The sequence below is a fragment of the Mus pahari genome, chromosome 3 (assembly GCF_900095145.1).
Source record: "Mus pahari chromosome 3, PAHARI_EIJ_v1.1, whole genome shotgun sequence".
NCBI lineage: Eukaryota > Metazoa > Chordata > Mammalia > Rodentia > Muridae > Mus > Mus pahari.
Genome location: NC_034592.1, coordinates 18,690,738 through 18,704,267, shown reverse-complemented (window position 1 = coordinate 18,704,267; position 13,530 = coordinate 18,690,738). Strand labels below are relative to the sequence as shown.

Here is a 13,530-nt window from a genome sequence, read left to right as displayed (position 1 = left end):
AACTCACTTTGTAGACCAGGCTGGCCTCGAACTCAGAAATCCACCTGCCTCTGCCTCCCAAGTGCTGGGATTAAAGGCGTGCGCCACCACGCCCGGCTCTAGCTTTTGATTTTTGACACCAAGGGTCTGGTGGTGAAAAATATTGGAATAGAGCTGAAGAGAACCGGACTTCTCAGCCATAGTAGCTCGGCAGGCAGGGCCAGCGAGGCCTCCCTCTGGAGCCTCACACAAAGGGGACCCCAAACCTCCGGGGAGCTCCTCTTCCTCGCTGGCTTGTTCTCAGCCCTGGGGGTCCCACCTCACCCTCCAGCCATTGAAGCTGCTGAGGATAAGGTACCCACCCATCACTGTCAGCTGGAAGTGCCTCCTGGCCTCCCCTGCCTCGCTTGCTGCCGTGCAGGAGTAGGTCCCTGTGTCACCAATGGTCACTGCTTCCAGCTTCAGGCCAGGTCCCTGCACAAGGCTCTGGGGCAACAAGGGCTCCCCATCTTTCATCCAGGACACGAGAGGCAGGGGGCTTCCCCGGGCCTCACACGGAAGGACTACTTCAGAGCCTTGGGCAGCCATCACGTCGTTCTGAAACTCCACTGGTTCCAGGATGGGGGGCACTGAGGGGGACAGGAGTAGGCAGGGTCTGCATTAATCTACAGCAGGTGGCCCTCACCGGGATTTCTGCACCATCTGTGGCCTATGGTCCTCATGGATAAACCCTTTAGAACCCCACGCTAGGTGAGTCCTCCAACCTTGCACCCCTTGTCTGCCTAGTGCAGCTGGGGCCAAGATCCAGTGCTCATTACCGTAAGTCATGCCTGCCAGCTCTTGGTGCTGAAGTGCCTGCTCACAACTTGGGGGATAAATGAACGGACAATGGAAGACATTAGATTGGAATGTCCCAGGGCTCTCCCTGGACCCACCCTGATGAGCCTCAGATGGGGGATTTTATTCTCATCTGTCCTAGCCTGAGTGGTACTCACTGCCCCACCCTGCCCCATACCGAGTACCAGCAAGGTGAAGTTCCTGTCGGCCACACCAGCTGGGCTTGCAGCCACACAGGTGAAGACGCCCGAATCTGCCAGCTGCACCTGAGAGATCCTGAGCCCCCCTCCCCAAAGGGGGAGAAGGGAAGAGGGGAGGAGAGAGGAGTGGGGAGGGGGAGGGGAAAAGGGAAAATGGTTGAGTTTTCTTATCTCAGTTCCTAATGGCTGATTCTGTAAGGAGAACCCTCTAGCCGGCTTCATATCCCTTTCCTGGCCTCCTAGTGCTCCCTGGGGAAAGCCCCAACTGCTCTTTCCTGAGCCCCACGCCCACTACCTTCTCTAGTCCTTACTGCTCAGCCAAACCTCTGTCCCCTAAGCTCTGGCGTCTGACTGTCCCAGCAGACACCCTCCCAGCTGGCAATCACTCAGGATCCGCCTGGGTTGTCTCCATCAACGGCCCCGTTCAGTCTCCTTTCTCCTGAGCCCCCAGCTTCTTCTGGGCTGCTCTTGAGATGGGCCAGAGAGCCCGGCCAGTCTCCCTTCATGCTCAGAGCCTCCCCACACCCTCCTGTCCCTGCCAAAAGCCTTCCTCCAAGTCCAAAGGACACGGTGCCCACATGTGGCAGATAACTGCATCTATCTGGCTTCCAGAATCTTCCACGGTGCTGATAGTCCCTGAGTGTCTATCTCCCCAAGCTCCAAGTAGACAGTGCATCTTCCCCAGGTGCCTGGGAAGCTCAGGGTCAGGAGTAGTCAGATGCAAGATGGAGTCCCTTTGGTCAAGCCCACGCAGCCAGTAGAACTGAGGGCGTTGGGGGAGGGGTGGCGGGGGAGGGTTCTCGTGCATGACTGCCCAATGTGGCTGTCACCGAAGATGTCTGACAGACCTCTGAGCATGTGTGGAAGATGTCACACCTGCCCGGCAATGATCCAGGCCACTTCAGATAGGGTCACTCTCACCAGCAACGTGTGGTTAAGGACTGGGGTTTCAGGGTATCCTGTATAATTCTCATTTTGCCTTTAAAAGTTTCCCTCTCTGGGCCTACAAGGTGACAAGGTGACTCAGTGTGTAAAGGTGCTCGCTGCTGTGCATCCCTGGTGATTCGCGAGATTCCCAGAACCCAGGAGAAACCCCACCACGATAATAGTTGCTTGTTAGGAACCTTAAGACCCGACCTGTAACATCTGCCAGTCCCTGTTGTCTTCCTGTCCTGCTCCCACCTTGGGGGGGGGGGCGGTAGCCCTTCGGACCTGCTCTGTCTGGATGCTATTCTCCATGGAAACCAGGCCTGTCTCCACCTTCTTCCACCTCAGCACCAGTAAGAGGTAAGCAAGAGGCTAGCCTTGACCACAGTAGGCTCTGTTGTCACTGTGTCTTTCTGGCCAGCCTTGACTGTCTTTTGAGCTCATGGTTTGGGGCTTTACTATCTATCATCTCTCTATACCTGGTCCTTTCAGCTGCAAGACTCTCTTGCTTGTTGGAGTCTAGAACCACTAGCTTTGCTCAGGCCCCTTCCAGGAAGTCCTCCTTGCTTTCCACCTGACTTTCCAGCCAGTACATCCAGGACTGTGCCTTCTCCATCAGACCACAGGATGAGGCCTCCTCTGGGGTTCCACTAGGTGGCAGGATCTTCTTGCTTTCCCTAGTCACCACAAACCTCGGTGTCTGCACTATTTGTATTCTTCTACCCACATGGACGCATTTGGAGCCAGAGTTGCCTGAAGAGTGTGTCAGCAACTGTCATCAGGGACCAGAGGTTGGGCTCCCCTACCTGAGGGTGCGGCCAGAGCTGTGGAGGAGGGTGCGCTGGGAGAGTGGAAGGGGCAGGCCGTCCTTGAGCCAGCTCACGTGAATGGGTGGAGATCCTTGGACAGGACACACCATGGTCACCAGCTCTCCAGTCTTGCTCACCAGGGTCCCGGTGTCACCAGCTTGTTGCTTGATGGTGGGAGGAACTGGGGCGGTAGATTAAAAGTGTTGAGGGACTTGGGGGGAAGGCAGCACCCAGCCCTGACCTTATGCCACTGCCAGCCATTGTAGTTAGGATTTTGGAGTCTCGGCTATGCCCTGGAGAGATGAGGTCCACTGTCTCGGACCCAGATTCTCCCAATCTTCTCATGGCTGAACCTTGGGCAGGGAGGCTTGCGACTCTTATCAGAGAACAAGGCCTGAAGGCCCAGAGAGCCTGCAGAGTGGCTGTCACCAGGTCTGGAATGGAGGTTCCTGACTCCGCCCACTCATCATCCTGTAGGTTTTCCCACAAGGCACTGAGCTCCCCGCCTCTCCTCAGCCTCAGTTCCTCACCCAGTACATTCACCGTGTGTAGCCTGGCATCCTCCCCTGCTGGGTTGTGGGCCACACAGGTGTAGGCACCCGAGTCTGCTGCTCTTAGGCCCTTCAGCACCAGGGTGCTGCCGTCCAGGTAGAACCTGCATGGGGAGGAGTCACTGAGGGCAGGCACACACAGGCTGGCAGCCCTGGTGCCTCGGGAGGCACAACCTGGCCTTACCGGAGGTGAGGCCCCACGTGCTGGTCCAACGGGCCGCCGTCCTTCAGCCAGGTTATATCTGGTGGTGGCTGGCCTTCAGCCTCACAGTGCAGCCGGATCTCCTGTCTCTCCAACACGTTGTGTTCTTGTGCCATGCCCGTGTCCTGGATCTGGGGAGGCACTGTGACGCGGGCCATGGTGAGGGCCTGCCTGCAGCAAGGGCTGCTGGGGACAGGGCAAAGAGGGGGTCGCGCAGACGCACCTAGTACAGACACCACAAAGTCTTTGCGGGCCTCTGCCTGGGCGTTCTCAGCCACACAAGTGTAGGTTCCGGCCTGGGCTGGCTGCAGGTGACTCAGCTGGAGGCGGCCCCCTCGGGAGACCACTCCGTGAACCATGCTGCTCTCTGTGGAGTGATGGGAAGCCTTTGAGTTCTGTACCCCCTTCCTGTACTGACAGGGAAACTGAGGCACAGTGGGTCTGAGGCACCTTCGTAGATTTCCACCGGCCTAGTTTCGCTTCTGCCACTGTGAAAAGTTACCCAGACAGAGGCAGCGTAGAGGACACAGGGGTCATTAGGCCCGCTGTTCCAGGTGACAGTCCTCGAGAGGGAGCGGTGGCATCAGGAAGCAGCTGGTCACAGCCACAACAGAGAAAGAAGGAATGTGTGCACATCTGTGTTCAGCTAGCTTTCTCTAACTCAGGACCCAGCCGCAGGGAAAGGTGCCATCCATTCTCTGGCTGGGCCTTTCCACACCAGGAAACATGCTTAAGACAGTCCCAGACAGACAGATAGACAGACAGACATGCCCTCAGCCAACGTGACCTAGACACTCTCACATTGATGCTCTCTCAGTGGTGACCTGAGCCTAAGTCAGGAAGACAATTAAATTAACCATCGAAACTGCCTTCCTTAACCCACCCAAGGCTGTTCTCCTTACAGTCCTCTTTCCCTCCTGTTAAGGTCCCACACCTTCTACGTGTATCCAGGTTGCTGATCAAGGAGAATCTGCCGCTCAGTGGCCCCACCCTTGGGTCTCCTGGGACTCCACTCAGCACCTTGGAATGCCCCCTTGCACATCCGTCCTGAAGGTATTTCTAATCATACCAACCCTACCTCCACCCCACCTTGACCCCTGTCCAGCCTTCCAGCGCCATGTGCCTGGACCAGTTGCACCCTGTGTCCTACCTAGAGCTCAGGAGAAAAAAAATCGAGCATCGTGGTCCCTGTCTTCAAGAAGCATGAAATGTATCACAAAGGCACAGGGCAGCTGAGGGCTGACAGCTGTACCGCTCTCTCAGCGTCAGGGAGCTGGGGGCTGGAGGTCAGGGGAGGATGGAAGGGCCAGGGGAGGGTTAGGAGGGTACCAGAGAGGGATGGGAGGGGCAGTAGGAGCTAGGAAGGCTCCTCGATGGGGGCTGCTGGGACAAAGCTTGGGCAGAAGCCAGTCAAGACCATGAGGCACTCCAGGCAGGGAACAGTGTGTGTGAAAAACCACAGGCCTGATAGAGGCTTTGAGGCCAGGCTAACTCAAGGGTTCACACGGGAGAAACAAAAACACCCCCCACCCCAGTACCCTGAACACCCACAGACACGTGCACTTCAAGCTCACTGCAGCCTCATGGTGACAGCCCAAGGCCGGTTAAGAAACAGTGCTATGTGTTCACGTCTTCAATCCCAGCACGTGGGAGGCAGAGACAGGTAGATATCTGTGAGTTCAAGGCCTGTCTAGTCTACACGGCAAGTGGCCCAACCAGCCAGGGCTACAAAGCAACATGAGGTATTATGTAAAGGAACAATGAGAAATAATTAAATTTATTTCTGAAAAAGTAAGATTGATCCAGGCTGCCCAGTGAGCTTTCAAAGGTTCAGGCTAAATGGAGCAAGGCAGATGCAGAAGGTCACAGGATGATGTGACACCATCAGAATGAATGCCCAGGGCAGGCATTTCACAGACACCGATGGTCGACTGCTGTGGGTGGGAAATTACGGGGCATGGGGATGGCTAGTGGCTATGGGGATTCTTTACTGGGCAATGATGCCATTGTAAAATTGGCTGTGGCAGTGGCTCCACTCCTTGGATACATGAAAAGTCTCGAATGATACTCTTTAAATGGCTGGACTGTATAGGATGTAAATTGTAGCTCACTAAAGCTACAATGTGAAGAGTTAGGCTAGAGTCTGCATGTGAATGGGGTGGGGGAACACATTGTCCAGCCACAACCTAAAGTCTCCACAGCTGCCACTAACTCCTCAGTGATGAGCTGTCAGAATCTTCTGCCTGTATTAGAGGGACCTGTGGGCCTGAGACCAGCGGGAGGGAGGCGGGGGTGCTGCCCTCACCAGGCACTGGCAGGGGGCAGTGATGTCCAGCATGGCACATCCTCAGTGGACAGTGCCATAGGCTTTACCAGCTGACAGGCTGAGGATCCACAGACTGACCCTAGCAGGGTGTAGGGGTCAAGGGCAAGGAGGAGGAGCTAAGATGGAGTGAACCATGGTCAAGCAGGTGCAGAGCTGATTGACAAGGGGAGGGGCAGCTCAGAGCAGCCCCAAGCCTGGGCATAGCCAGGCCAGAAGAGCCTCTCTCTTGTGTTCTGAGTGGAGGGGACAGTTACCAGAGGACTCCAGCAGGAGTGGCTCCCAATATTGCATTCCAGTGCCAATAAAAGCAGTGAAGGGCAAATGGGGGTATGGCTTCCATCACGGAACAGTCTAACTTGAAGGAGGAAGGGAGGAAAGGGGGGAAGAGGGAGGGAGGGAGGAAGGAAGGGAGGGAGGGAGGAAGGGAGAAAAAGACACACACAGATCGAGACAGAGAGACAGAGAGAGACAGAAAGAGAGCGACCCAAGCTCAGGTATTTGATACCCACTCTCTCCCCCATCCCCAGCCCCCTCCCGAGTTAATAGCCTGGTCCCACTCCCTCTGTTTCCTCTCTGTGGTGGTTAAAGCTATGTTCTCTCTGCTTCCTGCTCCTAGCACCAGGCTTGCAGCTTGCTCTCCTCCCTCACTGGTGTGATGGGCTCTTCTCCCTCTGGAACCACCAGCCAAGGTCTGTTCCTTCTTCCTTAAGTTGCTATCGTCAGAGCCACACAGAGTAATGGAGGCAGGCTGGCTCCCTGTGGCTCCACCTCCTGTGCTAGGGTTGCAAGCATGAACCACCACCTTCCGGGAGCCCTTCGTACCCTTAATAATGAACAAGTTCCTGGACTTCTATTGTTGCTTTAATGAACGAAGACCTATTTTGTACGAAAATGGCCAGCAGGACATGGGTACTCACCCACGGGCAATCTGTCCTTCAGCCAAGTCACAGTGGGAGCAGGGGTTCCGGACACATCACAAGCCAGGACTAGGGGCTGCCCGGCCACCTGGCTCACCGCCTCCCTCTCAGGCTTCTCAAATGTTGGGGGCACTGCGGGAAGATGGTAGGTTTCTGCGCTCTTCCCTGCTCTCCAGTTCCTTCCTCGTGGGCAGGTCAGAGGTGTTTTTTTTTTTTTACACTCTATCGATGGAGGCAGGAGTTGCTTTATTCACAGATGGAACTAGAAAGCCACAGTTTTGAAGGATCTCCAAAGCAGGGCCCCAGTGACCCACTCAGCCTGAGGATGGGGAACAGACGCTCAGGGACCACCAGTCCTTCGGGGTGGGTGTCCGATTTCCTAGATTTCTCTCAGCCCCATGCTGAGCTGCCAGGCATGTGCCAGGCGTCTAATCTATACAGCAGATTAGGGCTTAGTATGCCCAGTGAGCAGGTTCTGCTTTTTTGTGAAACAGAATTATCTCAGTAAATCCTTCCAAGTACACCGCAGAAAGAGTCCTATGTGGACTTTTTGTTGTTGTTTTTGAGACAAGGTCTCAGTCTGGTCTCGGGACAGCTATTTACCTAAGGGACTATAGGCATGCACCGGGCCCTGATTTTGTGCTATATCCTAACTCCCTTCTTGGTTTTGAAAACTCCAGATCTTGTGCACTTAGCCCTTGATGGGAGGACCTCAGGGACCCAGCTATTGATCTCATCCCTGGCAGCCCTGGGAGCTGCTTGGGGGTGACAGACAGGCCAGGTGGGGCAGGGACGCCAGAGCGGAGGTTCCAAGAATGTCCCTGCCTTAGGTCAGGGATGCCAGGAGAGAGCCCTGGGTCCCGGTTCCTATGGCCACTCACCCTTACCTGGAAGCTGCACACGAGGACATGACCACAACAGAGAAGGACCAGACTGGCAGCTAGCTCAGCCCTCCCTGTATCTCACCCAGTTTCTGCCATAAGTCCTTTAGAAAGGTCTGTACTGCACCTCAGTGGTACCCTATTTCCTTGGATGGGCTCTGGCTGTACAGGAGCTTGGCCTCCTCTGTCTGTTGTCTGTCTGTGTGTCTGTCTCTTCCACTTGTGAATGTAAAATAAGCTCTCTAAAACTCACCCTCTGGACTCCATGGATTTCATTCCCCAAATTCATGAAACAAGTACCCTAAAGCTACCAGTTTGAGGTGGCTTCGGTGGCCATTAGGTTTTCTGGGACCCCAGCTCCTCCAGGATCAGCTCGCTTCCAAGTCATGAAAGGCTCTATTCTCAAAATGTTGAGGTCCAAACTGGTTCTGGCTTACCTTGGATGGCAAGGACAAAGGTCCGGGTGGCCTCTCCAGCTGTGTTGCTAACTTTGCAGCTGTACACACCCTTATCTGATGCCTGGACAGAGCACACGGTATTAGTGTGTGGAATAGAGACTCCCCAGAGAGTCACCTTGTCTGGGAAGCTGTAGGGAGGTAGGGGTGTCTGGCCTCTCTCAGGCCCTGGAAATGATGGGAGCAGACACAGTCCAGTATGCCCTGGTCTGCCCTTCACTGGATAGGAGTCCAGAGGAGAGGCATGGATTCATTCAACAAACACGTGAGAGCCTGACCTGCTCCAGTGTGGAAGGACCCTGTTTAAGGTCACTGTGAGTCAGAGCAGAGCTGGAGTTCAGTTTTTGGTTGCCCAGGCCTTTCCGGCCACTTTCATGTGTGTGTGTGTGTGTGTGTGTGTGTGTGTGTGTGTGTGTGTGTGTGTGTATCTACTTGGGTTAAGGAGATTGCACCCCCACATCATCTTAGGTTCAGGCCTATGGTGTCAGGAAGCACTGTGCCTACTGCCCAAGCTGCCCAGGGCCACTGACCTGTGAGTCCAGGATCTCCAGTTTTTGTCCACCTTGTAGACCCTGAATCCGCTGCCCCAGGGCTAGGGGCTGCTGGTCCTTGAACCAGGTCACAGCTGGCTCTGGGAGTGAGTCTGTCTCGCAGCTTAGGATGGCTCTGTCTCCTGCTCTGACCCGGACAGCCTCCTGGGGGCCTCCAGGAGCCTGTTTAAAGCTGGGGGGAACTAAGGGTCGGAGAGCACAGTGAGGAGACACTATGTCCTTGTCCATATTGCCCCCAAACCACCCTGGGTAAATGGTCCAGGGAGGCCCACTGGATCGAATGGTAGACCTGGCCCTCTAGCTTAGTGTTGACCCAGGGTTGCTGGAGGAAGTGAACCCAGGCCAGCCTACCAGAGCCTACCGGTGCCTAGACATAGCAGGGAAGGTGCTGACCACAGGGCTTGTTTTTCCTTCCCAACATCTCCTGTCTAGACACAGCCTTCTATGGGTCCCTCAGCCCCTGGTACTCCCGTTAACTCTTGTAGGCATCCATACCCAGCTGTGAGCTCTCAGAGCCTGGCACAGCTGTGTATATACAAATGAATGAACCTCCCCCAGAACTTTCCAGAGAATCTTGACAGCTAAAACTGCAGACTGGCTTTCCCCTAAGGGAATTTCAAGAGGGTGAGTGCTGTCATAGGCTGCAAGCCAGGAATCTCTGACCTTCCTAGCCTAAGTCTTGGAGTTCACCGGTGTTCTGGCCCCTCAACTTGACTGGCACTGAAGCTTACGATGGTAAGCCAAGAACTGCAATTTGCCTTCATCTTCATAGATATTGTCACCTTACACACAGGGCATCTGGGGCTCAGAGAGGGGGAGACACTAACCCAAGGTCTCAGAGCAAGCCTGTGCATCAAACCCTAGTGTATCCAACTCTCAAGGCTACTCCTGGTGACTGTTTGTAAGCAGGATCCTAGAGGAAGACAAAGGCTTCCCAGGGGCTGATGGGAAACATAGAAGGGAGCACAGGAAGGACAAGACATACCCAGAACGTTGAGCTGTACCATCTTTTGGTCTCGGCCTGCGGCGTTGAGGGCTTCACACAGGTAGGTTCCGGAGTCAGTTGGCTGTGCTCGCGCCAGCCGCAGAGTGTGGGTACCTGTGGGATAGCAGTCCCTGCACCAGCAGCCTCGGGGCCCCAAGCTACTCTCCACCCCCAGTCCTCCCAACATGCACAGCCCTGTCTCAGGTTTGAACATCTCAGACTCCCAGCGGAGCCTTGGACTGGGCACAGAGCCTCAGTTTACCAACCAGGAAGGAGGAAAACCTCTTGTCCCAGGGAGAGAGGCTGGCCATCCTTGTACCATGTGACCTCGGGGCTTGGGTGAGCATAAACTTCACAGGGGAGGGAGACACTGCTATTGAGGGTGGTGGTGAGCTGGTTGTCGGGCCAGTCCGAGATTTGTGGCGGTACTGGATGAAGACAAAATTGACAGTTACATGGCTGGAGAGCGCAGACCAGGGGGGAACACACCAAGGAACTGGCCCTAGGCTCTCAGAGCAAGCCCTGGGACATCTCCACACAGTCCTCGGAGGGCAAACCTTATTAGGTAGAGCTGCTTTGCACAAGAGCGCAGGGTGGCTTGATCAGAGCACACACACACAGCGAACAGTAGCAGAACCCAGCTAGCTTTTGGGCTTCAGTTTGTGACTTTGAGGATTATCCAATCTATCTTCAAGGATACAGCTATCTCCACATCTGGGCTCATGGCAACACGGAGGTCAACAGCAGACTCAGGGTGTTGAAACCCAGTCACCTGTGTTACCTCTTAGAGTAATTCTATAGTCATAAGGTCAACCCATCTTCCAGGGTCTGCTGAAGATGTTCTTTAGACACATGTCAGGTACACAGTAAATGCTCAGTAATGATGATGTAAGGCCCTGGAAGAACATTCTCCACACCCCTGCCCAGGCTGTTCCTGGCTTGGTTGGTCCAAACATGATTCAAGTCTCACAAATGTTCGTTGTCCTTAGGTGTGACTGGGCCCAGGCTGGGGTGTGTGAACTCTGAGTATAGGTGCTAGGGAACCTCAGGGAAAGGCAAGAAACCCACAGAGGTCCCCTCTCAGTCATCTCACCGTGGACCCTGAGGGTAAAGAGTTTCTCTGCAGAGCCTGCCTGGTTCTCCGCAACGCACATGTAGCTGGCGGCATCGGCCACCTCCGCAGTGGCAACCTGAGGGTACAGAAACCAGCTGTGATGCCAAGACTGACAGCTCTGAGAGGATCCAGGGACTCCATAGCGAATCCCCACACTGCTGGAGAGCACCCCACCCCACCCTGTCTCCCCACAGTAGACACGTGGGCTGCAGGTGCTCACAGTGACTGGCAGCAGTCCCTCTGAGGCCCATCTGGGGCTCTGTGTGGTGTCTTGGGAAGCAAGACTGATTGATATTGGCTGGTTTTCTGTAACTAAGTGGACAAGAAGGCCATGTGGGGGGCTGTGTTTATCTCTGGGGGAGTCTGTGAAGCTATGGTGTGGTGGTCTAGATCCCGGTGGTCAGGAGCTTGCAAGGGGCTGCCACCCTGGCCCTGGGCTAGCCCTGGGTGTGGCACAAGTGTTCCTGATTTGCCAGGAGTGACGGATGCTTATGAACACTGTGTGACCAGTTGGGCACCTCACAGATGACATCCCATACTCTAAGGGACCTCTATATGGCCCAGATGATACTGTCCCTTGGTTCCTAGTGTTTTTACCCCGAGAGGGGTCTGTTCTCACCTTCAAGACCTGTCCCTCCTCTAGGACCTGCAGCCTTGGGCTGGTGGACACAGGCAGCCCATTCTGGAACCATGACACAGCAGGTGTTGGGTTCCCCAGGGCTGGGCACTCCAGGCTGACAGCACTGCTGGCATTCACTGTCACCTCCTCTACCAGCTCCTGTGTGTCTCCCGGGATCACTGGTGGTGCTGGGTGCGAGGGGAGAGGGAGAAGTGATTTAGGTGTTGGACTGGGGTAAACAAGGAAGTCAGTCCCAGATGCTGGCTGGGGTGTCCTTGTGTTCATCTCACTGAGTCTCTCAGGCCTGGAAGCAGCTAAGAAATGTGAGCTTCTGAGAGATTGTAGTCTACTCAAAGTTACATGTAAGACAGTGGCCATCCGGGACTTCAAAGCCACTTCACTTCTACCTGGCTTCAAAGCCCAAGCTTGCAACCCTATTACAACCCAGAGGGATTACAACCCGCCCCCCCAGGGCTCTTCAGAAGGAGGCCTCTCTGGGACCAGAGCCTCCCTGTTCCTCCTCACCAGGAATACTCACTCAACACCAGTAGTTCGTAATGAAGCCAGTCCTCGCCCACCTCATTGGAAGCCTTGCAGGAATACCTGCCTGCATCCTCTGCCTGCACAAGAGGCAGTTGCAGGATTCGGCCTCCTGCAAGGACACAGGACAGGGGCCTGAGCTCAGGGGGACGAGCCCTGAATTCAGAGCAAGGAAGCTGTATATCTCTTCTGGAGTGCCCGAGACATATCACCATCGCCCCCTGCTTGGTCTGGGAAGTGAAGAAATTCAGGCCAAGGGGAGATTATGTCCTTGCTCAGTTAAAGGCCAGGTCTCAGGTGCAGGCTCAGCAGCATGAGTACTGTAAGTAGCCCATTTCACAGATGGGAAAATGAAGCTTTCAACAGCTTAAGGGTTAGCAAAAGGTTGGAGTTGGCTGACTGGGCAAAGGTCAGAGAAGGCATTCTCAGAGGCAGGGTTAGCTTCTAGGACGGTGACAGCTGGGGGCAGGAGAGGAGTTATTTATGTGGGACCCTTTGTGACCAGGAGGCAGCCAAGAGCAGAACCTGGTCTATATGTAAGGCTATTGTGTGCTAAAGATTCCAGGTGGGGAGTCACCAGCCAAGGCTGTGGGTGTGGTTTGATCATGGTCAGAAACGGGGACTCTCGACACACAGAGCTATGCAGGGGAGGCTAAGGCCACAGTGGAGCTCAGGTGAGGTCTGGGCTGGATTTGTGATGAGGATCTATAGTCAACTCAACCTTAACATGCTCAGGGTTGGTAGTCAGGGTCAGAGGTCAGCAGTGGGTATGATCCATGCTAACATGAGAACCAAGTCAGTAGCTGGGGTCAGGGATTAACTGATAGCTGGGACCAGCTTGTGTTTGGGACCTGCATTAGGGATCGCCCCAGGGCTGAGCCCCAGGACGTGAGTCTGGGGTCCCGGTCTGAAGTCAGCACCAGTCAGAGGTCAGTCCAGGAATTTCTAACGTGGACAACCTCCACATGCACGGCATCTCCTCATCAGAGACTGTTGTAACTGACCTCCTGTTCCCCACCCAGCCCCAGCACTGGACCTGGCAGGCTACCATGCAGATGCTAAGCCAGGGCACCCTCTTATCCCCGGAGTTACTGCAGCCTGAACAACATCAGTGGTCTGTGGTGGGGGCGGGACAGGCAAAGGGAAGCCAGGCGTCGCCAAGCCTCATCCCAGGGCCTTCCATTTCAAAGATATCTCAGAATAAGGTCCACTTAAACAATTGATAAAACCTCTAATAAGGAAATATTTTAAATGGTAAAATGGAAGTAGAAAAAGTTCGTAATCTGTGGACCTCAAAAGTCAGAGAGAAGATCTTGCATGGGATCGTAATTGGCCAGAGGTCAATTTTGAGGTGTTTTCCATCTGAAGCTGTCCACATTATTTTTTGAGACAAGGTCTCTCACTGGCTTGGTTATTTATTTTTTTTTAATGAGTAGAGTGACTGTCCAGTGAGCCCCAGGGATCTGCCTGCCTCTGCCTCTCTCTCTGCCTCTCTCTCTGCCTCTCCTCTCTCTGCCTCTCTCTCTGCCTCTCTCTCTGCCTCTCTCTCTGCCTCTGCTTCTCTGCCTCTGCCTCTCCTCTGCCTCTCTGCCTCTCTGCCTCTCTGCCTCTCTCTGCCTCTCTGCCTCTCTGCCTCT

The 13,530-nt window shown here is 54.7% G+C and overlaps 1 protein-coding gene across 1 annotated transcript in view; it reads right to left on the bottom strand.

The window, feature by feature from the left end:
- Hmcn2 (hemicentin 2) overlaps positions 1 to 13,530 on the bottom strand; it is a 146,952-nt gene that overhangs the window by 37,316 nt on the left and 96,106 nt on the right. The window contains exons 55-68 of the mRNA XM_021194900.2: positions 11,892 to 12,005; positions 11,354 to 11,541; positions 10,714 to 10,810; positions 9,887 to 10,048; positions 9,621 to 9,734; positions 8,615 to 8,817; positions 8,067 to 8,148; positions 6,749 to 6,880; positions 3,729 to 3,872; positions 3,488 to 3,647; positions 3,283 to 3,407; positions 2,750 to 2,933; positions 995 to 1,092; positions 342 to 608 (exon numbers count right to left, since the gene is read on the bottom strand). Coding sequence (XP_021050559.1) covers positions 342 to 608; positions 995 to 1,092; positions 2,750 to 2,933; positions 3,283 to 3,407; positions 3,488 to 3,647; positions 3,729 to 3,872; positions 6,749 to 6,880; positions 8,067 to 8,148; positions 8,615 to 8,817; positions 9,621 to 9,734; positions 9,887 to 10,048; positions 10,714 to 10,810; positions 11,354 to 11,541; positions 11,892 to 12,005 — 2,070 coding nt within the window. The remainder of the gene's footprint in view (positions 1 to 341; positions 609 to 994; positions 1,093 to 2,749; positions 2,934 to 3,282; positions 3,408 to 3,487; positions 3,648 to 3,728; positions 3,873 to 6,748; positions 6,881 to 8,066; positions 8,149 to 8,614; positions 8,818 to 9,620; positions 9,735 to 9,886; positions 10,049 to 10,713; positions 10,811 to 11,353; positions 11,542 to 11,891; positions 12,006 to 13,530) is intronic.